Below are 27,876 nucleotides of genomic sequence, written 5' to 3'. Positions count from 1 at the left end.
GGAGTTCTTCCTGTTTCCATCCCTAGCTTCCTATCCATACTTTTGGAGACCAGAATTCCAGAAATATAAGGTACCACTGTTATTTCCCTCTTTCCTATCCTGATAATGTCTGTGAACTATTGTCTCTGAATTGTTACAAAAAAAGAGAGAGAAGGGTAATTTACTACTTTGGCTACCTCTATGGTAAAAAAATAACTGTCTATATTTCTTGCATGGCACAGTCAGGAGTCAGGAGAAGCCAGTGGAAGAAGGACCAAAGCAGTTTCTCACCTTTTTTTCCACAGACTGTGCTTCATAAAATAAAGGCTGAACATAAGGCAGTTTTTCCTCAATTCAGCCTTATGTCAATGGAAATTCTGTGTATATTCTAGAACTGGGTTATCAGTTTTCAGCATTATGTTTGTTTGTTTGTTTGTTTGTTTTGGTCTTTTAGTGAGAAGTCATGTCCTATGTACATTGGGAACTACTAGCCACATACCATTTTTTTTTTTTAATTCAGTAAAGATAGTTTCAAGCATTACACAAAAAGCTAACCCATTTTAGAATATTTTTAAAAGCATTCTCCTTATTTACTTCTGTATAAAAAAAAAGTAAATGAATTAAATGGGGGCAAATGAACTACTTCACACATTATGCAAAGAAGGAGCCATGAGAAATGAAGAACAAACATTAAAATATCCCTGGATAAAATCCACGTGTACAGAAGATGATTCAGGATGTTATAAATAACTCATATGAGGTAAAGCAAACATGCAATATTTATACATCAGTCTCTGAAAAAAGGGCATATTTTATTAATCCTCAAGTTCCTTAGCAGATTAATAATAAAAGCTTGGTATATATTATCAAGAAGTCCAACTGCTGGGCCCAAAGAAAACTCTAATTATTTCAAGGTGAGTTTGCTTCTTTTTCATCAGATTCATCATCCATAACCTAAAACAAAAAACAAAAACAAACAAACAAAACAAAGAGAATTTAAGAATTAAGAAAAGGATTAGAAATTGCTATTTTCCTGATTTTTACTCTTACTTGCTTACCTGAAATACTCTATAATAACACATGTCAATCCATTAACAACAAATCTATCAATAGTCCTCAAAGCAAAAGGTCTGTCTTATAACCTGGAATCGTAACAACACAAAAGCCAATTTAATATTAACAAATTAGTTAAGTAGTGGTCTCTTTTGCTTGTCTCCCCAAAAATCTTTCAGTAGCAGAGTCTGAGCTGGACACTGACTATAGTGATTAACTAAATGGGATTTCCTAGCCACAAGACTAATGTAACGGACTGTATGTTTGTGTGTTCGTTTGTTCTTCCCAACAGTATTCTATTTACTTAAATATATTCTGGGGAGCCACACCAAACTGTTATTATAAAAATATATATTAGAAAAATGAATCTCTAAAAAAGTAAAGAAATAAAAGATCATACTAGCAACTAATTACTTTGGTCTTACTCAGATAAAAATTCATTTTAAACCTTAGAAAAATATGAAGACATTTATTTCTATGAAGTTAAAATATTAGAAGAATACTAACAAACGCCTGATTTAAAAAATGAAAAGATTAACATCTTTTCATGGGTTAACATATTACTCAGAAAATAAAGACCAGCTCTTTTGAAGAAGAAAAGAGTTATATAAACCTAAGGAACATTTTTTTGTCTTCAACACACCTACTATAATTAAACACCAATTCAAGTTTATAATCTAACTACCAATTCATTACCCCATCCTGGACAAGTGAACAAAAATGTTCCTTTGTCAATCCACCAAAGTGTCAAATAATCCAATTCTTTAAAAAGGCACGTAAGGCACAGAGAAGATAATGGAACAAAAATAAGTTTTTCTCTTTCTTTTTTTTAATGTTTATTTTTCAGAGAGGGAGAGCGAGTGCATGCACACAGGAGGGGCAGAGAGAAGGGGGTAGACAGGATCTGAAGTGGGCTCTGCACTGACAGCAGAGAGCCCGATGTGGGGCTCAAACTCACGAACTGTGAGATCACGATGAGCTGAAGTTGGACACTTAACCAATTGGGCCAGCCAGGTGCCCCAGTTTTTTGTTTCTTTAAATCTAGAAGAATCTGGTTCTGATCCGACACTATCATGGAAAAATAATTCTCTTATAGTTTTTCTTTTGGGTTGAGTAAAAATTACATCCAAGGAACTGATATTTTATAATCAATCCCAGCAACACTCAATTCGGAGACATTTGTCAATCACTTCCTATTTTAGGCAGAACATTCCAAAATGTGGAAAAATATTTCCAAATACTTACTTAATACAAACAATGTATACAACGTGCATAACACCCAGGGCTAAGTGTTGCAGAGGAATACAAAGACCTGGATACGATTACAAGTCTCTCAAGGAACTTACCCATAAACATAACTCTGAAACAGACACACTGAAAGAGGCTTTGGACCAAAGCAGAGCTTAATTTCAAGCAGAGGACTGATAAGGCCTTCAAAGAGGAAATGGCAGGCATTGAGTCTCAACTGTCATATAAAATTGGCATACCTGTTCCACACCCTCTACTTCTGGAATATAAAACTGCAGCATGTTCTGAATTCCATTTTTCAGAGTAATCATTGAACTGGGGCAGCTGGTACAAGAACCTTGGAGTTTGAGCTGTACAATGCCATCTTCAAAGCCTTTATAGATAACATCTCCTCCATCTTCCTGCACAGTTGGCCTGCGGTCACGGAATATTTGTGATGTATGTAAAAGAACTGATGTATCCATCAAAAAAATTTAAAACAACTCAGGACTTAGATGGTATACTGGTAAAATTCACAAAGTTAGAGCTACCTATACAATAGAGAATGAGAACTGTCGTTAGTCTCATTGGTAACTCTCTTTTTACTTTTGGATAAAATGCCAAAATTCATTCAAACATTTTCCAATTATTATATTTTAATCTTGCTTGTTAATAATCTTTTCAGGCATTTAAGATTTCAAATTTCCTAATAATTACAGGGATTACTTAAGATATACTCATTCATTTCTTTTGAATGAACAGAAGCAGACTAACATGACACATGCTGGCTTTTTCTTTTTCCAGGTAAACTAAGTATCAAAATATAACATTAATGCAGAAAAATGCATAAACCATGTATGAACAATTAAATGAATTTTCACAGTGTGAACACACATTTGTCCCAGGCCAACACACAATTTTAGCACCCCAGAAGTCCCCTTTGTACGTCCTCGCAACCAAAGGTAACCATTTCCTAATTGTTATTACCATTGTTTAATTCTGCCTGTTTTTTAACTTTATAATTTATAAATATAAATTCTATTTAAAAAACACACAGTATTTACTTTTTTGTATTTGGCTTATTTTACTCTTTATGAGATTCTTCCACATCATCACATAGTATTATTCCATTAAGTGAAAATGCCAGAATTTATCCCTGCTATTGCTGACGGACTTCTGGGCTAAATCAGGTTTTGGCTTTTACAGATTCTTGCAGATGTGTTTTGCTATACATATATATGATTGCTGGGCATACACCTGAGCATGGAATTGCTGGGTCAGGAATGCACATACATTCAGATGTAGTAGAAATGGCCATATAGTTGCCCTCTGCCCAGCTTCTCATGCTCTAGCCTCACACCAAAAATCAGCAAAATGTCCCACGGGAAGCCTTAATGAGCTTCCCTTCTCTCTAGGATCTTGTGTGCTTCGGCAGCTCTCTACTGTTTTCAAACGAAAAAAAAGTTATTGCATTTTATCTAGCTTTTCTGGGAGTTCTCACCGGGACCACTGCTCTGCTACAAGCAAAAGGGTAAGCCTGCGGTTCTCCACTCATTGAAATTTACTCTTTATGGGCAACAGCTTGAAAAAAGTACTTCCCTTTTCACAATCTTCCCGAACACTGTTTAACTCATTTTTTCATTTTAAGAAATTTGGTATTACAACAAATCAAACCTAGATGGTGACTGTGAACAATAAAGTCCTTTGTTATGTTTAGACAGACTGTTTTAACATTTTGAGTGAACAGATACAACGTACAGACTTTAAATTCAACTGCCAGGGTTATCGATTGTGGTTTACATTTACTTGTACTTATTAGAGTTTTGGTTTTTTTCCCTCATGGACAACTAAAAGTAAACTGCTATTATGAACATTGCCTCTGCAGTATATTTGATTTCGGGCAGAAAGATGAGCACATACCGTATTCTGGTATCTAACAGTTCCTTAATCATTGCCACAACTTCATCATCTTCTTCAGATCCTAGAAACGATTACAAATAAAATATATTAACAGTAGAAATTTTATATCCATGCAAATACAAGTATTAAAACAGGATGATTTTAACTTAATGTCTCATTAAAAAATAAAAGCACAGAACATGTAACTTGGTGTGGTGATACAAGAAAAATGGAAATGATGGTTGGGGAGATGAAAAGATCATTCATTTGATTCTCTGAAGAAAAATTAAGGAGCACGTCAACTTGACACATGGCAATACAGGTGAGTAACGGACATAACTTGACCTACTAATGATGTTTAGGGTTTGAATTTTTTTTAGTTAATACATTTGTAAACTTTCATCATCTTCAAGGATTGAAAAATGGCAGAGAAAAAAAGACTGACTGGATTCTGATGGAAACTTTGAGACACAAAAAGAACACCTACTTCATTAGTTAAGTTACGTTTTTAATTTTTAAATTCAGTGGTTTTCAAGATGACAATGACACTAAATATAGATGTAAGCTTTGTGGAAATTTCCAAAATGTGCTACAAATGTGAATAAAAAAAATCAGTTTTTTCATTTTGGGTCATTTTTGTTTTTCTTTTACTTCATAAGGTTATATACCGATCTTAGCCAATGCCTTTTTAAGGGTTAAAAAACAATTTTTTGAAAATAATAAATAAATAAAATAAAATTTTTCTGAGAAATTTACCTTTAGGAAAACTAAAAATACAGGTAATTCAAATTATACTATAATATACACTGGAATTCTGACACCAATGTAAGTAATAATTATCAATATTAAATTATATTAACTTTGCATCTTTTTTTAAAGTTTATTTACTTATCTTGAGAGAGACAGTGTATGCACACGCCTGCACACATGGGAAATGGGCAGAGAGAGGGGAAGAGAGAGAATCCCAAGCAGGCTGTCAGCACAGAGCCTGACTTGGAGCTCAATCTCATGAACCATGAGATCATGACCTGAGCAGAGATCAAGAGTTGGAAGCTTAACCAAGTGAGCCCCAACTTTAAATCTCTTTTTTTTATGTTCTTTGCTTTTTAAGTCTATTTATTTATTTATTTATTTATTTTATTTTTTTTTTTTTAATTTTTTTTTTAACGTTTATTTATTTTTGAGACAGAGAGAGACAGAGCATGAACGGGGGAGGGTCAGAGAGAGAGGGAGACACAGAATCAGAAACAGGCTCCAGGCTCTGAGCCATCAGCCCAGAGCCTGACGCGGGGCTCGAACTCACGGACCGTGAGATCGTGACCTGGCTGAAGTCGGACGCTTAACTGACTGCGCCACCCAGGCGCCCCTATTTATTTATTTTTGAGAGAGGGAGCGAGTAGAGAAAGGGTAGAGAGAGAAAGGAAGAGAGAATCCGAAGCAGGCTCTGCTGTCAGTGCAGAGCCCTATGAAGGCTCAAACTCATGAACCATGAGATCAAGACCTGAGCCGAAATCAAAAGTCACATACTTAACTGACTAGGCCACCCAGGTGCCCCTTAAATCTTTTTTTAGTAAAAGAAATGAAATATAATAAAGTTAAAATTCTCTTTTGTCAAAACCTAAATTCCATTCCCCACTGTCACTTCCATAAACAACCACTACCATAATTTAGTGTGTATCTTTCTAGTATATTTACATTAAATTTACATGTACAAATTTATACAGATGAGATCCCACTACAAATACCATTCTATACCTTTTTTCTATCTAATATAGCCTACAGTTCCTTATCAGCATATATACATATGCCTTAAATTTAAAATTTATTTTTATGTTATTTTTAGAGAGACAGAGTGTGAGTGGGGGAGGGGCATAGAGAGAGGGAAACACAGGATCCAAAGCAGGCTCCAGGCTCTGAGCTGTTGGCACAGAGCCTGACGAGGGGCTTGAACTCATGGACCATGAGATCATGATCTGAGGTGAAGTCAGACACTTAACCGGCTGAGCCACCCAGGCACCCCGATATATCTCAATTTTTAAAATAGCTATACAGTAATTGTATAGATTTCTTTTCATTTAGCTAATTTCTTGGTTATTTCAGTTGTTTCCAGTTTGCTACTATTTCTAACAATCTGCAGCATATACCTTCTGGTGTAAAGAATGATCAGTGTACTTTTGCAAATGTATCTATGAGATAAATTCCTAGTGGTGGGATATTTGAGTCAACACTTGTGTATTTTTCAATTTGGGGAGCTGTAATCAAGTGGCTCTACAAACACTCTATCAATTTTACATATATATCCACCAAGAACACCTATAGCTGTTTCATGCATTATTTGAAGTTTGCATAAATGGTATATATGTAAGAACCTGTAAATAAGCATATCCTTTGATTTTCCTTTTTCAATTAGTATTTTCTTTTATATCTTTTCACATTGTATCTCCCAATCTAGTTCATTCCTTTTAATTGCTGATGTATTTTTTTTTTTTTTTTTTCAACGTTTATTTTATTTTTTGGGACAGAGAGAGACAGAGCATGAACGGGGGAGGGACAGAGAGAGAGGGAGACACAGAATCGGAAACAGGCTCCAGGCTCTGAGCCATCAGCCCAGAGCCTGACGCGGGGCTCGAACTCACGGACCGTGAGATCGTGACCTGGCTGAAGTCGGACGCTTAACCGACTGCGCCACCCAGGCGCCCCAACTGATGTATTTTTTAAATATTTCAATGAACATGCTTCATGTACTGTTTTATGTACATTTATAAGATTCATTTCGGGTATGTATCTACAAGTGGAAGTGCTCATCTAAAAGTGACTATACAAATATTTGTGTGTGTACATATACATGTATGTAAACACACACATGACAGTATCTTTGTGATACTAGAGAAAGGACAAATTTCATCAACAAATTGCAATAACCACAGCTAATACTTATTAAGCTCCATGTGCACTTACTCTTCCAAGTGCTTTCCACAAAATTAACTTTTTCAAAAGGTACAAAAAGCACAAACCACAAAGAAAAAGGTGAATATATGTGACTATATTAAAAAGAAAAACTTCTGTGCTTGCTTCAACAGCACAAATACTAACACCGGAATGAAACAGAGAAGATTAACATGGACTCTGAGCAAAGATTATGTGCAAATTCATGAAATGTTCTGTCTTTCAAAAAAAAAAAGGAAAAAGAAAAATTTCTAAATGACAAAAATCCTAAACACAGTGAGAAGGTGAGGAATGGTTAGGGAGGTTATTTGCAATGAATATACCTAACAAAGGACAAACACCCAGAATATGTTTCAAAAACCTGCTAAAATCAACACAAAAGAGACAACTTAATTTTTAAACAATGGGAAAAGATTACGAACAGGAAATTTACTGACAAGAAAAATAATGGCCAGTAAACATATGAAAACCTTCAGGCTCAGTGCTGATCAAGAAACTGCAACTAAAACAGGATATCATTTACACTTAACATACTGATTTAAAAAAAAAAAAAAGACACTAAGTGATGATAAAGATGTAAGTTCAAATTCTTATATATTGCTAATTAGCATATAAATTAAAATAATTTATAATACAGCAATTCTGGTTTGAGGAACATATTATAACAAAACTTTTCACATATGCACAGACTTGTACAAGGTTGCCCACTGCAGCAATGTTTGTAATAGAAATTAGCATAAATAATTCATTTGACCATAAGGAACAAATTAAGTGTAGTTTATTCATATAATAGAATACTATCTAGTACTTAAATAAACTAGAACTACATTTTTTCAAAATGGATGTATTTCAAAATATGCTCAGTGAAAAAAGGCTAATTGCATATAATATACATTAAAGTTTAAGAACAAAAACCAATACTATATATTCCCTGCAGAGACTTTTATGTGTGTAAAAGTTTGAAAAACAAACCAAGTTTACACAAATCTCTGGAAGTAGAAAGGGGAAGGGATGCGGGTTGTGGAATTTTGGTTGTGTCTTTAATGTTTTACTTAAAAATGGGTATACAGCAATTGTGGCAAAAAACTAACATCTATGAAATCCGAAAAGAGAGAAAATTGATATACATTGTATTATTTTCTGTATGTTTGAAAATTTTTATAATTGAAAAATTTAGTTTTAGATAATCAATTTATACACAAGTTTTCAAAAATAATGGATGAAACTAGTATATGTGAAGTTCTGTTCCGCCTGGAATTGGTTCCAGAGTTAAATATGGTACAATGATAAAAATCTGCGTTCTCGTGACTACTTTTTTTTTTAATGTTTATTTATTTTTGAGAGAAAGAGAGAGACAGAGTGTGAGCAAGCAAGAGGCAGAGAGACAGAAACAGAATCCAAAGCAGGCTCCAGGCTCTGAGCTGTGAGCACAGAGCCCGATGTGGGGCTCAAACTCACGAACCATCAGATCATGACCCAAGCTGAAGTCGGACGTTTAACCAACTAAGCCACCCAGGCGTCCTAGTATTCTCATGACTTTTGAAATCAAGACAAATGTGAGGAAAGTAGAAACTTTTTTTAGAAAATGAAAATAAATATTAATTATCCAACATATTACCTGCTTCTCCCGAAGATGTTTCCTCAGTAACTAAGGGTAAGCCAGAAGCAAAGAAATCCATGATTGTTGCATAAATATCTGGTTTCAGTAAATTCCAGTCTAACTCTTCACTTTCCTGTAAATATTTAAAGGAAAATGCTATATTTCTAATCAAAAGCAAAGACTAATACCAAATAACACCCTGAATCTTTTAAGAATCGTTTCCTATATATATCCTATACTATGTAATAGCACTCATTTCTGGAGAACACATGTTAATTCCAGTTCTTAATAGATCTAGTCTATACTGACTTTTAGAAGATATAATCTTAGAACATTCCTCATACATTTATTCATTCATTCATCAAACTTGTGTTAAGTGCGCTGGATATACCATGTCTTGTATAGGGGATAAAGATATTTTTTCAGTGGTGAAGAGAGTTAAAATACTGCATGAATTCTGTGTTTAGAGAGAATGATAAAGAGATTTCCCATTCTTTTAAAGAAAACAGGATACAGTTACTTGACCAAATATACAAGATAACCCCCAAGTATTCAAAGAATTCAACTTACTATCTTACTCAAGAGTAGAAGAAATCCAATGACACAACTGTAGAAGCAAAACATATAATATGGTGTCTTATCTATGGCCGTTGTGCTAGAGGGCTTGTGGACCTCCAACAAGCCTGGCATCCTTAGGAAAGAATACTTAATTATGTGACCTCTGTGTCGGGTCAACTACTTGATTCCATTAAAAAAAGGCAGGATTGGGGCACCTGGGTGGCTCAGTCGGTTGAGTGTCTGACTTCGGCTCAGGTCATGATCTCACAGTTCATGAGTTCAAGCCCCACAACAGGCTCGGTGCTGACAGCTCAGAGCCTGGAGCCTGTTTTGGATTATGTCTCCTCTCTCTGCCCCTCTCCGACTTGCACTCTGCCTTTCTCTCTCAAAAATAAATAAACATTTAAAAAAAAAAAAAGGATTATGGGGCACCTGGGTGACTCAGTTAAGTGTCCAACTCTTGATTTTGGTTCAGGTCATGATCTCACGGTTCATGAGATGGAGCCCCGAGCCCTATGCTGGGCTCTGCTCTGACAGCATGGAGCTTGGTTGGGATTCTCTTTCTCCTCTCTCTCTCTGTCCCTACTCCATTTGCACCTGCATTCTTTCTTTCTCTCTCTCTCTCAAAAATGAATAAACTTAAAAAAAAAAAAAGGATGGGATTATTAAATACCTAAATAGTACAAACATCTGAAAAGAGAAAGGGAGCATGTTTTGTTTTAGTTTTTTAAAGGGGAGCTCTTTAGGAGGAAAAAGTATTAGATGCAATCCATTTAGATTCTCAGGAGATTATCAGCTAGTGCCTATCCATAAATACTATTAAAAATGAGTCTACATGCATAAAAGGGGCTATTTTTGTCATGGACTAAGAACCAACTTAGAGACAGTACACAGAAGACAAGATAAATGCGCACTGCTGTGGATATAAGAACAAAACTAGTGAGTTGCCTTAGTGATTGGGAATGGGAAATAGTTCTAGGTAACATTTTAATAAATTATTTGGAAGATGGATCAGAGGGCTACCTCAAAATCTTCATCAAATAGTGGGTTCTAGGGGCATCTAGGTGGCTCAGTCAGATAAGCGTCCATTTCAGCTAAGGTCACAATCTCACAGTTCATGAGTTCAAGCCCCACATCAGGCTGTCTGCTATCAGCACAGAGCCTGCTTCAGATCCTCTGTCCCCCTTTCTCTCTGCCCCTCCTCTGCTTACACATGCTCCCTTTCTCTTTCTCACTCTCTCCCAAAAATAAACATTAAAAAAAAATTTTTAATAAAAATAAATAATAGGCTCTACTGAATAGGGAAATATTGATAATAAAAAAAAGAAAACTATTCTGAAGTTGTCTACATGGGGGGAAAAAAAAGCAGTTTATTTATTTAGAAAAAAATAAGAGGCACCTAGCTGGCTCAGTTAGTAGAGTATGTGATTCTTGATCCTGGGGTCATGAGTTCAAGCCCCATGTTGGGCATAGAGCTTACTTAAAAAAAAAAAAAAAATACTGCAAGTATCAAAGTTATTTCAAAGGATGGAAGAATAGAAAACTATTTTTACTCTGCTAAAGAAATGAATGATTCAGGGGAGCCTGGGTGGCTTAGTCAGTTAAGCATCCAACTTCAGCTCAGATCATGATCTCATGGTTCACGGGTTTGAGCCCCATGTCAGGCTCTGTGCTGACAGCTCAGAGCCTGGAGCCTGCTTCAGATTCCGTGTCTCCCTAATAAGCATTTTTTAATAAGCATTAAAAAAAAATTTTTTTAAAGGAATGAATGATTTACTTTAAATAAAGGGAAATGGGCAATAGCCAAAGTTATCAAGTAGATGAGATAGTCTATAATGAGGAAGGGAACTGAAAGAAAACAAATCTACTACTCTACCTATTAAATATCAATATATGCCCTAACTTAGATTATTTATTAGTTATATCATGTCACTTAAGGAAAAATAGTGGAGCTAGAGAAATTCCAAAAAGAGTAACTAAATTATAAACAAAAAAGGAAATAAAAGATGACTTATCAAAATCAAATCAAAGAAAAAAAACAACTCTGAAAGACATAATCACATGTTTTCATCTAAAAAAATTTTTATATGCCATGGCCTGTATATAAAAGGACTAAAAAAAACTTGTTAAAATAAATACATAATTTGCCATTTATAAAATGAAGACAAGAATACCTAGTTCTAAGGATTAAATTAGATAATATATATAAAGTACTTCTGCTATGTAAATGCCATATCAGACACGTTGGAAATATTAAACAAAAGCTGGTCCTCCCCCGACCCTTAAAAAATACCAAAGAAAGCAAATTAAAGAATAGTAAAGATAGGCCAGATGTCTCTAAACTGGTAAAGACATGGGATCAGTCAACACAGATTTACACACCACAATCCTTTTGACAGAAACCTGAAAATTTAATCTACGAAATCTTACATCATTGTTTCGTTCTACAAAAATTTCTCAAAGTGCATAGTATGTGCCAGGCATTGTTCCAGGTGAATTTAACAAGATGGACAACCTCTATCTTTAAGGAGTTTACATTCCAGTATAGGAAAGACAGGTAATAAAATTAACCGAAAAAGAAAGTGACTAAGTGACAAGTACAACGAAGACAATAAACAGGGTAATGAGCTCCTGGACAGATGGCCACTTCAACCAATATGGTCAAGAAAGGACTTTCTGAGAATGTAGGGCCACTAACACTTTCAACAACAGGGAAAAACATTTTACAATCCGGATATCCGCAAGAACTATGGCCATTGGGATTGCCATCACAGAGGAAAACCCTCATTCTCCTCCACACATAAAGAGCTACAAGAGAATGCTGGATTATTTGTACCATGTCACTAAACCAGTCCACTGTTATCAGTCCGATCCGTGCATCAAGAACTCAGAGCAATCCTTTCAAATTGCTTAAGAAGAGTTAAATGGAAACTTTCGATTTTGACAAGATACTGAAAAGTGATTAAGTTCAGTGCATACATATCAACGGACAGATGTAAAAGTATACATAGTTCAAATTTAAACAATTCATTTCTCACTAATCTAGTAGACTTAAAAATGAAACCACCTCTTCTAGCAGATACCACTTCAGCTGTTGGATCGGGTAGCATATTTACATAGATTTTTTTTTGACACTTAGAGGTTAACCAAGTGCTACAGAACTACACAGTGCACTGCTCATATTACAGCAGGATGTATAATGTGGGAGATGCCATGATGAAAAGAGCCCATTTTGAATGGAGACACATATTCATGCTGTTGGTCAAATATAGAAACATATAGTTTGATTATTTGTTTCTTTTTACTCTCTCATTTTAAATTAAGAACTAGTAAAAATATCAAAGCTACCAATAAAATTTCAATTATGAAATAAAAAAGGATTAGTAAAAAAATAATTGGAGCCTAAATTCTAGTTCTGCCCAGGTTGAGTCCTGGCCCTGCTGTAGAGTAGATATATAATCCTGGATGCTGCATTTAACCATCTGAAGCTAAAGTTTTTCTCTTTTGAAAAACAAGGGATTTGGATAATTTCAACTTGAAAATTCTACTTAACAATTACCTTGAGAAATGCGAGAAGTAAATTTAACTTGAGATTTTTAGTACCAATATGCATAAAATACATTAAGAAAGGAAATTCGGAAAGGAATGTAGGACTCGGAAAAAACTAAAAGAACTTCACATCTTATTTTATATAATCCTATGTTTACCTTTGTAACAGTGATGAAATCTGGTCCAAAAAAGACACTTTTTACTCCTTCAATCCTAAATAACTGCCTGTGAATAATAAAAAATAAGAGATAATAAAATGCTTTATTATAGAAAAGTTTAAACATAAAGGTGGAGAGAAAAGTAAAAGAGCATTTACATACCCATCACCAGCATGAACAATTCACAGCCAACAATTATCAATTCATGGCTAATCTTGTTTCATCCTCTTACCCTCTGATCTAGCAATTACTCTTAGGTATTTACCTAAGAGAAATGAAAACATGTTCCACAAAGATGTGTACATGGACCTTTATAACAGCTTTATTTATAAAAGCCAAAAAAATATCTGGACACGTCCATCAATTAGTGAATAACTAAACAGACTGTGTGTACCTGTACAATGCAGTACTACCCAGCAATAAAAAAGAATAGACTACTGGCACATGCAAAAACAAAGAGGACTCTCAAAAGCATTGTGCTAAATGAAAAGAAGCCAGGGCTGCCTGGGTGGCTCAATTGGTTAAGCATCTGACGTTGGCTCATGGTCTCATGGTCTCATGGTTCGTGAGTTTGAGCCCGACATCGGGCTCCACGCTAATGGTATGGAGCCTGCTTGGGATTCTCTCTCTCCCTCTCTCTCTCCCCCTCCCTTTCTCCACTCTGTCCCCACTTGTACTCTTTGTCTCTCAAAATAAATAAATAAACTTAAAAAGATATGTAAATAAAATAAATGGGGAAGGAAGGAAGGAAGGGAAGAAGTCAAACACAAAAGACTATATGGTGCCATTTATACGAAACTCTAGAAAAGGTAAAACTGTGGTGGCAGAAAGAAGATCAACAGTTACCAGGGTGACAGATGTGTGAACTAACTTTACTGCGGTAAGCATTCTGCAATACACATGTATATCAAGTCAGCACACTGTATACCTTAAATTTACACAATGTTTTACATCAATTATATCTCAGCAAAGCTGCAATGCATTGCCATGAAACAAAATAGTTACCAGGGTATGAAAATGAAACAAGAAGAATGAGTGCAAATAGAAATGAGGGATTTCTGCAGTGATAAAAATGTCCCTATGTTTTTATTTTAGTGGTAGTTATACAATTATATATATTTAACAAAACTCTGGACTGTACACTTAAAATTGGTGAATTTCATTTCATATAAATTATACCTCAATAGGGACGCCTGGGTGGCTCAGTCGGTTGAGCGGCTGCCTTCGGCTCAGGTCACGATCTCGCGGTCTGTGAGTTCCAGCCCCGCGTCAGGCTCTGGGCTGATGGCTCAGAGCCTGGAGCCTGCTTCCGATTCTGTGTCTCCCTCTCTCTCTGCCTCTCCCCTGCTTGCTCTCTGTCTCTGTCTCTCTCTCAAAAATAATAAACATTAAAAAAAAAATTTAAATTATACCTCAATAAAACTAATTTTTAAAATCCTCTAAAATAGGAGGAAGGGAGGATTATAATTTGAAAAGCCCCTACGGGATTTTGAAATGCACCTTCCTTCCCGCATCACTGATACATGTACCATACATACCTAGTATACACTCCAGAACGATTTCCTTTTTCCCTTATCCCCTTTTAGGAATAAAAGCTGATATACTTCAAAAAAGGTTACAGTTTACCTTTTCTTTGTCTATCATTGAAAGAGTGTTACTGGAATTACTATTTTTTTTTTTTTTGACGTTTATTTATTTTCAAGAGACAGAACAAGCAAGCACATATGCACACAGAAGGGAGAGGCAGAGAGAGAGGGAGACAGAGAATCCCAAGTAGGTTCCCGCTGTCAGCACAGAACCTGATGCAGGGGTAGATCTCTCGAACTGTGAGATTATGACCTGAGCCAAAATCAAGAGTTGGACACTTGACCGACTGAGCCATCCGGGCGCTCCCTGGAATTACTATTTTTAAATTATTTAGGAATTTGTCTGAAATGATGTCACCCAGGTCCTCTACACAACCATTCAACATTAAATTTGTAAGAAGTTACAAGATACTTGGTTGCATAGTATGATCCAATAAACCCAAGCACAGACTTACAAGTAGGTCCTCTGATTGGCTCTGTATATCTGCACTGTTAGCAAAGCTTTTTTTTTTTCAAATGAAAGGATGGTGCGAAAAATCAACCCAATCTTTGGGCCATGTCAGTCAGGGGAACTGCTGTAGGCAAGAGTTCATAGGTTCTGTCCCTAAAGAAAGAAAAAGCTGGAAAAGTGTTTCAAATAGAGTAAACATGCTTTGCCATTTAGGTTACTTTCCTTAGGACAATTCCAACTCCTACAATGTCCAAGATATGACACCCAGAACTGAACACATATCCCAAACGTAGTCTGACTTACTCAGAGTACAAAGACTGTTACCTCTCTTGAGCTGGACACTAGGACTCTGTTAATGTTTGACTTTTTTGAGTACTGCATCATATCCAACAGAAATAACTGAAAGGTCAGATTCTTCCGTCCTGTAATTGTGCTATTCATTTAAAAAATTTAAATAACAAGGCTTAACATTTGTTCCTGTTAGATTTTACCTTACTTGCTTTATCCTATCATTTTAGCCTAGTGAAACTTCTTAAAAATTCCTCTGAATTTTGCCATGTAACATACAATTCCTCCCACCTGAAAATTGATAATTTTATCATTATTAATGCTGCTGACAAAGAGAATTATTGAATAAACATGGCAACCACAGAAATACTACAGATACTACGGATCCTCTTACATGTCTCTAGAGACAGATTTACACTCAACTTACATTTCATTGTCAGTGTCCATAAGGATAGTGAGAAACAATTCAGATGCCTCTCTGAAGTAAGATACACTATCATTTACTCATTCATTCAGTTACTCATTCAACAAATATTTGAAAACTTGCTAAATATCTGACACTGTGCTAAATAAACACCAGAGATACAATGATGAGCAAGACAAACTGGTCTCGGTTTTTCAGGAAGCTTACATTCTAGCCTACAGCAAAAACATTCTCTGTTAAAACAACAAAAACGAGATTAGTTTTGCTTGACTGAAGATAATAAATTCTGTGAATCCAGGAAATGAGCTACTAATTTGAAAAGGGCTTTTGCCAACTGAACATCTGACAGAAATAATCTCCAACTTATCTGTAAGTGAACAGAGTCTTCTTACTTTTATATTCTTCCTAAATACAAAAATATATGAATTCATTCTTGATGCAAACATTTCAAACTATTTATATAAAGTGAAAATGACTCTTGACCAACCCTGCCCCCAAGTTCACTGTTACCAGTTGGAGGTACATTCTTCTAGACCTTTATGTTACTATATTTTTGTTTTGTGTTTTTTAGCTTTATATACATAATAATCATATTGTACTCACTGTTTTTTTTTTAATGTTTATTTATTTTTGAGAGAGAGAGAGAGAGACAGTGTGAGTGGAGGAAAAGGGAGAGGAAGACACAGAATCTGAAGCAGGCTCCAGGCTCTGAGTATCAGCACAGAGCCCGACGCAGGGCTTGAACTCACAAACTGTGAGATTATGACCTGAGCCGAAGTAGGACACTTAACCAACTGAGCCACCCAGGTGCCCTGTACTCACTGTTCTGCAACATGCCTTCTTCACTTAACTGTATGTCTTAGAGGCCAGTCTGTGATAGTAAATGAGGGTTCTCCTCATCTTTTTTAATTATCTGCAGACTATGGATGAACAAAGTTTACTGAATTCCTATTGATGAATATTTAGGTTGTTTCCAACAGGTTACCATTACCAACAAGGCTGTAAGGAAAGGAACATCCTTGTATCACCTTGTGTACATATGTGGATGTTGTCTAAAGTGGTTTTCAACCCCACTAGTAACTTGTGAAATCAATTAGGTATTGAACGGGACTTTAATACAATACAACAGAATAGAATAAAGAGAACAAGAAAAGAAATAAGAATGTATTACACACTGTCAGGATGAAAATTGTCCCACTGAATACCTGTGTGTAATCTATCTAAATACATGTATATATATGTACTGGGTTGTAATATAAAATGTTTCTTAGTGTCACCTGCATCAAAAAGTATGAAAAACAAATGCTCTAAGATATATTGTAATAAGTGGCATCTGTAGGTCAAAGGAAATGTGCATTTTTATTAATGAGAAATTTAAAAAAACACACCTGACATAAGCATATTTCTGGTTCCCATAAATAAGACATATAAAACAGCTGTGTGTACAGAAGTAGTTAGTCTAAGCTTTACTTTCCTTTTTTTTTTTTTTTTTTTCCAACGTTTATTTATTTTTGGGACAGAGAGAGACAGAGCATGAACGGGGGAGGGGCAGAGAGAGGGAGACACAGAATCGGAAACAGGCTCCAGGCTCCGAGCCATCAGCCCAGAGCCTGACGCGGGGCTCGAACTCACGGACCGCGAGATCGTGACCTGGCTGAAGTCGGACGCCCAACCGACTGCGCCACCCAGGCGCCCCTAAGCTTTACTTTCCAAATATCCCTGGCAATAAGTATCAGACTTACATTACCAAAAATTTTAATTGATGTGGACTCTAATATTTTTTTAGGTTTATTTATTTATTTTGAGAGAGAGAAAGAGAGAGAATGCACGCACACAATTGGGAGAGGAGCAGACAGAGAGAGGGAGAGAGAGAATCCCAAGCAGGCTCTGTGCTATCAGTGCAGAGCCTGACACAGGGCTTGATCCCAGGAACAGTGAGATCATGACCTGAGCTGAAATCAATCAGATGCTTAACTGACTGAGCCACCCATGCGCCTCAGGACTATAATATTTCTTATTATAATGTCTCTAGCTATTATTAAAAAGAGGTTCATTCTAATAATTTTATCATTTGTCCTTCATCTGACATACATTTAACATGTCTTAATCTAGTGAATTTTATTTTTTTTAATGCTTATTTTTTTATTTTGAGAGAGAGAGAGAGAGAGACAGACAGACTGTGGGGGAGGCCAGAGAGAGAGGGGGACAGAGGATCTGAAGTGAGTCTGTGCTGACAGCAGACAGCTTGATGCAGGACTCAAACTCACAAACCGTGAAATCATGACCTGAGCCGAAGTCAGCCACTTAACCAAATGAGCCACCCAGGCGCCCCTCTAGTGAATTTTAAAACGGTCTCCCAATGACTGGTCTTTAAAAAATCATGGCAAACCTGATAACTATTATTATTTATAGTTCTGAATGGAATATTTTAGAAACTATTTCATTTTGAAATATCTAAAAATTTAGCTATCCTTAGGGAAAAAAATTAACAAGTTTTCACTTTTTTTTAATAAACAGTTTTAAATATTTGGAATGAAAATTTATATTATCATTTTAATAAATTTTTTTAAGTAAAAATACAAATTCTTATTTAGCCATGATATAGATCTCTCAAATACATCACTTTTCAAGGGTTCCCTAATATCAACTATTATTTTCCTTTATCTCTTACCTGAAAAGAAAATAAAGCATTCTTTACATTGAAAACAGTGCAGTACACATAAAAATGCGATTACTAAATGAGGCTGCCTCACCCCCAAAGTCAGTTATGTTTCTTGGTAAAAGCAAATAAGAAATTGCAATATACCTAGCCAGAGGGGAGCGAAATGCTGCAGCTGGTGTGGGAAAATCCATGGTCCTTGTCTCAAGAACTGGTTTTCCTGGAATAAATTTTAAACTGTTGGGATTTGGGGTATCTTGTGTTTGAATAAACATGTATCTCACTAAAAGAGAAAAAAGAAGAAAGAATGTTACTCCAGAAAAAAACGGTAGTTACGTTTATGGACTATGAAGTGCTCATTTTCAAAGAATCAAAAGAAGTAAAAAAAAGAAAATAAAGCTTTATTGTCCAAGCTGATGAAATAATTTTTAAAGACAACAATGAACTTTATCAATATAGGATAAATGCATTGAATTTTATATTAATACTGATTATTTGGGGCTCCTCGGTGGCTCAATTGGTTAAGCGTCCGACTTTGGCTCAGGTCATGATCTCACGGTTCATGGGTTCCAGCCCTGCGTCAGGCTCTGCACTGACAGCTCAGAATCTGGAACCTGCTTCAGATTCTGTGTCTCCCTTTCTCTCTGCCCCCTCCCCCACCCGTACCCTGTCTTTCTCTCTCAAAAATAAACATTAAAAAAAATTTTTTTTAATAAAAGAAAATAAGGCTTTATTGCCCAAGAAGCCAAAATAATTTTTAAAGACAACAATGAACTTTATCAATATAGGATAATTGCACTGAATTTTATATTAATACTGATTATTTAGTTTTGTTACTCAACACTTTCTACCAATATCCTACTTTATTTTTTTTTTTTTTTTTTTTTTTTTTTTTTTAATGTTTTTTATTTATTTTTGGGACAGAGAGAGACAGAGCATGAACGGGGGAGGGGCAGAGAGAGAGGGAGACACAGAATCGGAAACAGGCTCCAGGCTCCGAGCCATCAGCCCAGAGCCCGACGCGGGGCTCGAACTCACGGACCGCGAGATCGTGACCTGGCTGAAGTCGGACGCTTAACCGACTGCGCCACCCAGGCGCCCCTCAATATCCTACTTTAAAAAAATTTTTTTTAATGCTTATTCATTTTTTAAGACAGAGAGAGAGAGAGAGAGAGAGACAGAGAGCACGAGCAGGGGAGGGGCAGAGAGAGAGAGACACAGAATCGGAAGCAGGCTCCAAGCTCTGAGCTGTCACCACACAGCCCAACGCAGGGCTTGAACCCACAAAGAGTGAGATCATGACCTGAGCCGAAGTTGGCCACTTAACCAACTGAGCCACCCAGGCATCCCAGCTGTATCCTACTTTTAATGACGAAGGCATATCATCATTCCAGAGTCTTAAATGTATTTTATTTGTTGACTTAGTACTAATGGCTATCATAATCATAAATCATCATCACCATGATATTAAAGACAATAAAATGTTAATTCTTTTCTTTCCAAAGTGCTTCCATTCTTTTATTATTATTTTTTTAAATGTTTATTTATTTTTGAGAGAGACAGAATGAGAGTGGGTTGGGGCAGGGAGAGAGGGAGGCACAGAATCTAAAGCAGGCTCCAGGCTCTGAGCTGTCAGCACAGAGCCCGATGTGGGGCTCGAACTCACGAGCTGTGAGATCGTGACCTGAGCCGAAGTCGGACGCTCAACAAACTGAGCCACCCAGGCACCCCTCCATTCTTTTATTTCTTTAAAAAATGTTTACGTATTTATTTTGAGAGAGAGCACACGCATGTGCATGTGTGTGCACAAGGTGGGGAAGGGCAGAGAGAGAGGGAGAGGAATCTCTAGCTGGACTGTGGACCCAATGTGGAGCTCAACTCCAGAAACCATGAGATCATGACCTGAACTGAAATCAAAAGTCAGATGCTCAACTGACTGAGCCACCCCAGAAGTTACTGGTTACCATTCTTTTAAAGACAAATTTATAATAGTAACTAATATTTATTGTGTATGTACTTACTACATGCCAGAGACAGGGCTGAGTGCTTTATATATATTTAAGCCTTTAATAATACTATGAAGAACCCCTATTACAGTAAAACCTTGGTTTGCAAGCATAATTCATCCTGGAAGCATGCTTTTACATCAAAGCAAATTTCCCCATAAGAAATAATGGAAACTCAGATGATTCATTCCACAACCAAAAAAATATTCATATAAAAATGATTATAATACTGTAATATAATATAAAATAATACAGAAAATACAAAATATAAGGAAAAAATAAACAAATTAACCTGCACTTACCTTTGAAAACCTTCGTGGCTGGTGTGAGGGAGGAAGGTTATTGTGTAGAATGACTTTCACTATCACTAACAGAATCACTGAGCTGTCTACTGGCTGAATGGAATCTTTTTCTGCCTGGGGGCCAATGTATATGCTCACACAGATGTTGACTACACTACAGTATTAATAAATTTTTGTCATATACTGTATTTAATGTAACTGGCAATAAAGCAGCTGAGGAAAGGTCTATATCTGCAGGCAGCCTGACCTAGAATGAAGCAAAGCATTCCTAAGCTTACTCTTGTATGGAAAAGCAAAGGACTGTCCCTAGGTGCTTTGAAGTGGCAAAAAATACACTAGTGCCAGCTGTGGGCCCCTCCCAACGTTCTGAAAAATCACTGATTTCTGCCAAACACCACGGTCTGAGACTGAGCATGTGAGCATGGGAGACGATCACTCACAATCCCGCAGTGAGAGAGAGAGAGAGAGAGAGAGAGAGAGAGAGAGAACTACTGGCTCAGTTGTGATCATGTGACATCTGGTGTCATGTACTACTCATATTGCAAGACATCGCTCGTTTATCAAGTTAAAATTTATTAGAAATGTTTGCTTGCCTTGCAGAACACTCGCAGAACAAGTTACCCACAATCCAAGGTTCTACTGTATTCCCATATTACAAATGAAGAAACTGAAGCTTACAGTTAAGTAATTTGCCCAATGGTATAGTCAGTGACATTATAAATTATCATGAAAGTGGAAATCTATGTGAATTACTTTCTGGAATATTTTTAACTTATCTTTACAGGTTCTTCTTTGCCTCTTCTAGGGCCAAGAAGGAATTAAGAATGAATTCATTAAAGGAGTAAAAAATGAACAGAATCTTCACTCTCCTACCTTGCTATTATGATAATAGCTTGTAGGACAGAAGATAGTACTGGGGTTTTAATAGTCTTAAAACTACTAAACATGTCCTGATTATTTATTATGAAAATAAACCTTCCAACCAAAACAAGACAATTCTCATCTTAGAGCAGTACACTGAAATAGATTAATTTATTTAATAGTTATCATGTGCTGGGCCACGATGCTAAGCACTCTCTGTAAATTACATAATTTAATCCTTCCATTCTCTCAAGGAAACACCGTTTTTATCCTACTTTATAAATAAGGAAACTAAAGCTCAAAGTCACTCAGCTAATCAAGAGAAAGAGACAGGATTCAAGCCCCACCAATCTCCTACCATGGACTTGCTTGACCACTATACATACTGCCACTCCACACTTAGTGTCAAGCATTCAGAGGAAAATACATTTAAGATCAGTCTTCCTATCCTGTCATAATCCTCGTATCATACGTCTAAGGAAAAGCAGTAAAATATCAAAAAGCAACAGTTTTATTTTTTTTTAAGTTTATTTACTTATTTTGAGAAAGAGAGAAAGCGTGAGTCTGCTTCAGATTCTGTGTGTGTGTCTCTCTCTCTGCCTCTCCCCCACTCATGCTCTGTCTCTCTCTCTCTCAAAAGTAAATAGACATTAAAAAAGAAAGAAAGAAAGGACTATCATCAATTTCTATAAATATAAAGACAACAAGCTTCTTTTAACCTTGGTTATGACCAATCATTTGGTAAGGCCTTTCTCAATAATTTATTGGTAACCAAAATCTCTGCACACATTAAACACTCTACCACAATATTTGAAGAATTAAATCTGGCATCTTTCTTTCTTTCTTTTAAAAGCTTTTATTTGAGAGCGAGAAAGAAAGAGTACACAAGTGGGGGAGAGGGGCAGAAGAAAAAAGAGAGACACAGAGAGAGAGAGAGAGAGGGAGAGAGAGAATCTCAAGCAGGCTCTACGCTCAGCTCAGAGTCTGACGTGGGGCTCGATCCCACGACCCTGGGATCATGATCTGAGCTGAAATCAAGAGTTGAATGCTCAACCAACTGAGCCACCCAGGCACCCCATGGCATTTTTCTACTCAGTCCATCTGTGTACAACTATACACGCAGTAAAAAAGGTTTTTAGAAATACTTGAAGGTAATAACTGTAAACATGGGGCGCCTGGCTGGCTCAATCAGAAGGGCATGCCCCTCTTGATCTGAGGGTCATTCAACCCCCATGTTGGGTGTAGAGATTACTAAAAACATAAAAACTTTAAAAAAAACTATAAACGTAAAAAAAAATTTAGGACAGCATAATCTATATATACTTTTTGAAGTAGAAAATATATGATAACACAACATAAACTTTCTCTCTTGACAACGAGCAAAGCTATTTCAAAATAGTAATTTGACTAGGCATTAACAAAATCATTCCAATTATAGTCTAAACTGGATTTAATTTGATATTTCAGAAATGACACCCAGGTCCATCATCCAGAAAGATACCCCTGAATGTGTCATAAGGGTTCCAACAAAATAGACTGATCTAAAATAATTTTCCTATTATGCTTGGTCTAATAGGTAATAGGTAGGCAGAAGCTCTTCCAAAACTATAGATGTATGGTGCTTAAAGTTAGTATCAAAGACTATGATCAGTGGGTTTCCAATTTGAAAAGCATGAGGACCACATAATTCCACCCTACAAAATTTAAAAGTCCAATTAAAGTAGCTTAACATGCTGAGTTACTATTTATGCCTAAATTTTCATTCTGTGATTCAAGGAGACATGCAAGGTTCTCCTCTTCTTGCCCCAATATACAAAGGACGTAAGGTCTCTTATCTACCCAGATCTAGATCATGTGGTTAGCCAGAGTCAGCCACCTGCCAGAGTACAGCCACAAGGTGTTCAAGGCAGTGATAGAAATGGGAGAGGGCCCAAGAGCTAAATCCAAACTCTTATAGCTCCATAAGTACACAAAGGCACAGATTTACACACAGACACACAGAGACAGCTCCCAAGGTTCCCTAACCACATGACACTGGTCACAGTTCAATAATTTTCAAATCCTGTCTTCATTATTTCCAATATTAACAAAAATAAAAGAAAAAAAAGCATGTAACATCAACAAGATTATCAAGAAAGCCATAGTTAGGGGCGCCTGGGTGGCGCAGTCGGTTAAGCGTCCGACTTCAGCCAGGTCACGATCTCGCGGTCTGTGAGTTCGAGCCCCGCATCAGGCTCTGGGCCGATGGCTCGGAGCCTGGAGCCTGTTTCTGATTCTGTGTCTCCCTCTCTCTCTGCCCCTCCCCCGTTCATGCTCTGTCTCTCTCTGTCCCAAAAATAAATAAAAAACGTTGGAAAAAAAAATTAAAAAAAAAAAAAAAAAAAAAAGAAAGCCATAGTTAATTGATTTGGATGAAAAAAAAGAAAAATTACATCAAAAGTACTATTTCCTGAAGCCTTGATGAAAGCTAGAAATTTACTGATTTTAGGTGCATTCTTGTCAAAATAAGAAGGGCAGGAGCTTAAAATACATACAAGTTTTTTAAACAAACCCATTTGTAACTTCTTTTTATATTTTCATTTCAGAAATCATTTCCTGAACAATGCTCCAGAAGATGTGTTATACAAGATACCGAGATTTAATTGATCTATTGGACACTGTGCTCAGGATTCTTGAAATCTAATGCCAAGCATACCTGTAACAGTCAAGCATGAAGTTATGATACAAAAAAACGCCATGTTCTTTTATGCATCTGAATAGGAAATTTACAAACTCTCATCTTTTATGATCCACAAAATTTTGAGCAGTTTCATTAGTTTCTGAAACATAATTTGTTTTAAAGAGATGAAATTTTACCTGTGTTACATAAGGTTGCAGGCAGTGGGAAAAGTGGTCTTTGTACAAACTGATGCAGAGGCTGTTTTGTCATGGTATACAGATTCATCATAGGACAGAATCTACATTTAAAAACAAACAAAAATGACATTTCAAGAGATAATCTTCTAAGCTCAGTTTCTACTTCTTATACACACACACACACACACATATATATACATAATGAAAATAACAACAAAGCTGAATTTTCATTCTCCATCCATATTATTTCCCCTTCTTTAGGCAAGCAATATCTGCAAACAATTTAAAAACATGAGCTCAAATGGAAATTTATAGTCTTGATAACTGAGTGTACACAGGATTGTGCAATATCCAGTGTAAGAAACAGAAATGCAACTACATTTGTGATTTATAACCTGGATTCCCAGACTCTTAGCTATGTATGAAGGATGCAAAGAACTACCAATTGCTTTTTTCCTTCTTTTCAAACTTTAAAAAAACTAGGTGATAGAGTCACATGGTTCAAAATTCAAAGGGAACAAAAGTAAATACTTTGAAGTCTCCCTCCCTTTTCTGTCTCTACCATCATGCTTTCCTGGAGAGAACCAATACTACCTGTTCTGAAAGGTATCTCAATACTTCAAAAAGTCTAACAGAAAGTGTACTGTTCTCCTCCAAACCGCTAAAGAAGGTAATAATCCATATATGCTTTTATTTTTTTTTTTAAGTTTATCTATTTATTTTGAAAGAGAGAGAGAGAGAGAGAGAGAGAGAGAGAATCCAAAGCAGGCTCCAGCTTTCATCACGGAGCCCGATGTGGGGCTCGATCCCACAAACTGTGAGATCATGACCTGAGCCAAAATCAAGAGTCGGACGCTTAACACACTGAGCCACCCAAGTTCCCCTATATATATGCTTTTAGACTGGAAACCTCTTAAGCCAGTGTTTGTAACTTTGGTTATTTCTCTGTGATAGAGAAGTACCAATTGGTTATTTTTTCATGGTTTTAACAAGTTAAAAATGAAGGGAGAAGGGAAAACAAATATTACCAAAAAAGGAAAAAAAAACTTCAGTAAAAATTTTTAGAAATCTGATGCAAGTTACTTTAAAATCCAGCAATAGAATACTATTGCTATCAGGACGCCTGGGTGGCTCAGTTGGTTAAGCATCCGACTTGGGCTCAGGTCATGATCTTGCAATCTGTGGGTTTGAGCCCCACATCAGGCTCTGTGCTGACAGCTCAGAGCCTGGAGCCTGCTTCAGATTCTGTGTCTCCCTCTGTCTCTGCTCCTCCCCTACTTGTACTCTGTCTCCAAAAATGAATAAACATTAAAAAAAAATTTTTTTTAAGAATACTATTGCTTTCTTCAGTTTTCATTTCACAGCAGTTGCTAAAGAATTTTAAATATATATATGATCACTTAAAAATATTTTCTCTGATTATTTTTATCTGCAAACTCATTAAGGAAAGGGGTGTCTCCATTTCTGTGCCCCTCAGCAGCAAGCATGACGGATGGCCTCAGTTCTTCATTTCTAAAATGAAATATTCACAGCTACCTCAAAGACTGAGCCATAAAAGGATCCGGATAATCCATGTAAAGTGCATACATCAGTGCCTAGCTTTGTAGTTAGAGTTCAGTAAATGTTGGCTACCACTATTATTATGTGATAGGTGCCCAATTAATTACTGAATGAGGTTTAAGGCTTGGGGTGAAAACATTTTTATCCATAGCTCACTGCCTAAATCTTGACTATGCTGGAATATGGGAATACACACTGAAGACCGGTATTCTTATCCCTTAGGCCCACAGAAAAGGCAACAAAATGGATGGATACTGTGACACATATGGGTTTAAAGTGACAAATAGTAAAGGAGAGGGGGAGCCTCGGTGGCTCAGTCGGTTGAGCCACCAACTACTCTTGATTTGGGCTCAGGTCATGATCTCAAGGTTCAGGAGATGGAGCCCAGTGCCAGCCTCTGCACTGGCAGCATGAAGCCTGCCTGGGATTCTCTCTCCCTCTCTCTGTCCCTCCCCTGCTCATATATTCACTCTCTCAATCTCTCTCTCTCTAAATAAATAAACTTAAAAAAAAAAAATAGTAACGGTAAGTTAAATTCTTCCAGTAAGACATCTACCAAAACAGCACAGGGGGATAGTAGGTGGCTAACAAATCTTTCAGCAAACTTAATGCTTTTAAATTTCAAGGACATCGTTAGCACTAAAATCCCTAACATTCACTAGGTGAAACCCTGTAGGCCCTTTTGTCCTTTTGTTCCAGTGGCAAAATCAGGGTGACACCTACTTAAGTTATCAATCCTTTTCATCTAACCAACGTTGACAGATGTCACTGGGAGGCCAAACTCAAAGGCGGGTTGCACAAAAGGGGAAAAAACAAGGCAACAGAGTGGCTCTAGGTGATACGGAGGAAATCTAGGGGTCTAGATTCTCATCAGAGTTCCATCACTTAGAAGCTATATGACCTCATACAGGTCACGTCCCCTTTTCTGGGCCTACTGAGAAAATGAGGAATTGAGGTATTTTCTCCCATTCTGTAGATATTTTGATTTGTGTTTAAAAAGCAGAGGGACTGCACATGATGGAAAGGCTGGAGGGGACCACACTGATTTTTAAAATATCTCCTCCGTGGGGTCTCTGCAGCCAGTCTCTGCGGGCCTCCCCACCGCAGGGATTCAGGCGCCGGATTTCAGCTCCTGGGACCGGGCGCCGCAGATCCCGCCCGAATTGAGGGCGCAGCGCCGCCTCACCGATAGGCGCCCACCTCTGGGCGAGACCCCCAATTGAAGCGACGGGGGCGCACCCGAAAGCTCGGTCAGGGGCACTTCTGCCCACCCCGCTGCGGGGGCAGCGGCCACTCCGCTGGTTAACTAAGTCCAGCGGCACGCCTGTGCGGAGCTCCTGGCTCGTCACCTACCGCCTACACAGCCTTGCAGCTGCAGCCGCAGCTCCCCAACCCAGCCGGGCCGCCGCTGCCATCTTAGTCCGAGTGCGCAGCAAGTGGGGCAGCTCTCGCCGCTTCGCCGACGGGCGGAAGCCCCGCGCAGGCGCAGGCCGGCCAGAAGCGGGACAGGCTCCGTGGAGAGCGTACCCTGCCGGCGGCGGGCGGTGCTGCTGCGGGTGGGACGGGAACCTCGCTCCCGGCTCCCGGCAACCATTGCCCACCTACACAGTAAGCCTGGACCAGGGCTGGGAGAAGCCCCGGAGACGCTTGCGCAGGCGCCCTAGGTAAGGCACGACTCAGCACACATGCGCGCACCAGTGCTTCGCTTTCCCTTGATGGGAGCTTCTGCGGAAGGATGTGTGCACCGCAATGCTGCTCTCCAACCGTAAACCTGCCCATTGCCATTAGTAGGATCCTGCTCACCCTTGAGCTGGGGCTCAATGACTGCGTCAAAAGACTCCCTGGAGCATACCCTCGAAAGAGTTGTCACCTTCAGCGAGATGCCTGCTCTTCTCTCTTGGGGCTGCGGTTGGT

At 37.5% G+C, this 27,876-nt stretch overlaps 1 protein-coding gene and 1 non-coding gene across 5 annotated transcripts; one reads left to right on the top strand and one right to left on the bottom strand.

The window, feature by feature from the left end:
- Positions 1 to 770: 770 nt before the first annotated feature.
- NFU1 (NFU1 iron-sulfur cluster scaffold) lies at positions 771 to 27,876 on the bottom strand. Of its 4 annotated transcripts, none has more exons than XM_058683846.1 (8): positions 27,766 to 27,876; positions 24,403 to 24,503; positions 18,525 to 18,660; positions 12,970 to 13,036; positions 8,723 to 8,837; positions 4,180 to 4,240; positions 2,520 to 2,694; positions 771 to 933 (listed from the first exon to the last, which is right to left on the bottom strand). In XM_058683846.1, the coding sequence occupies exons 2-8, from the start codon at positions 24,491 to 24,493 to the stop codon at positions 889 to 891; spliced, it is 690 nt and encodes a 229-aa protein (XP_058539829.1). In that variant the 5' UTR covers positions 24,494 to 24,503; positions 27,766 to 27,876; the 3' UTR covers positions 771 to 888. The 4 variants fall into 4 exon arrangements, with proteins under 4 accessions (XP_058539829.1, XP_058539827.1, XP_058539828.1 ...); XM_058683844.1 differs by lacking the exon at positions 27,766 to 27,876 and adding an exon at positions 27,316 to 27,445; XM_058683845.1 differs by lacking the exon at positions 27,766 to 27,876 and adding an exon at positions 27,316 to 27,445 and having other exon boundaries at positions 18,525 to 18,597.
- On the top strand, positions 7,223 to 7,329 carry LOC131486423 (U6 spliceosomal RNA). Its single transcript, XR_009249332.1, has one exon. It is a non-coding gene; the product is annotated as a U6 spliceosomal RNA (small nuclear RNA).

Source organism: Neofelis nebulosa, chromosome 9 (genome assembly GCF_028018385.1).
Source record: "Neofelis nebulosa isolate mNeoNeb1 chromosome 9, mNeoNeb1.pri, whole genome shotgun sequence".
Classification (NCBI taxonomy): domain Eukaryota; kingdom Metazoa; phylum Chordata; class Mammalia; order Carnivora; family Felidae; genus Neofelis; species Neofelis nebulosa.
Note: the sequence above shows the minus strand (reverse complement) of the source record. Positions and strands in the feature narration are given on the sequence as shown.

Excerpts from the sequence above, each read along its gene's own strand:
- NFU1 (XM_058683844.1), bottom strand. The coding sequence starts at position 27,377 with ATGGCAGCGGCGGCCCGGCTGGGTTGGGGAGCTGCGGCTGCAGCTGCA. Across the intron at positions 13,037-18,524 it reads TTTCGCTCCCCTCTGGCTAG|GCAGTTATTTAGGATTGAAG; the intron begins GTATATTGCAAT and ends TATTATTCACAG. Across the intron at positions 934-2,519 it reads AAGTAGAGGGTGTGGAACAG|GTTATGGATGATGAATCTGA; the intron begins GTATGCCAATTT and ends TTTTTGTTTTAG.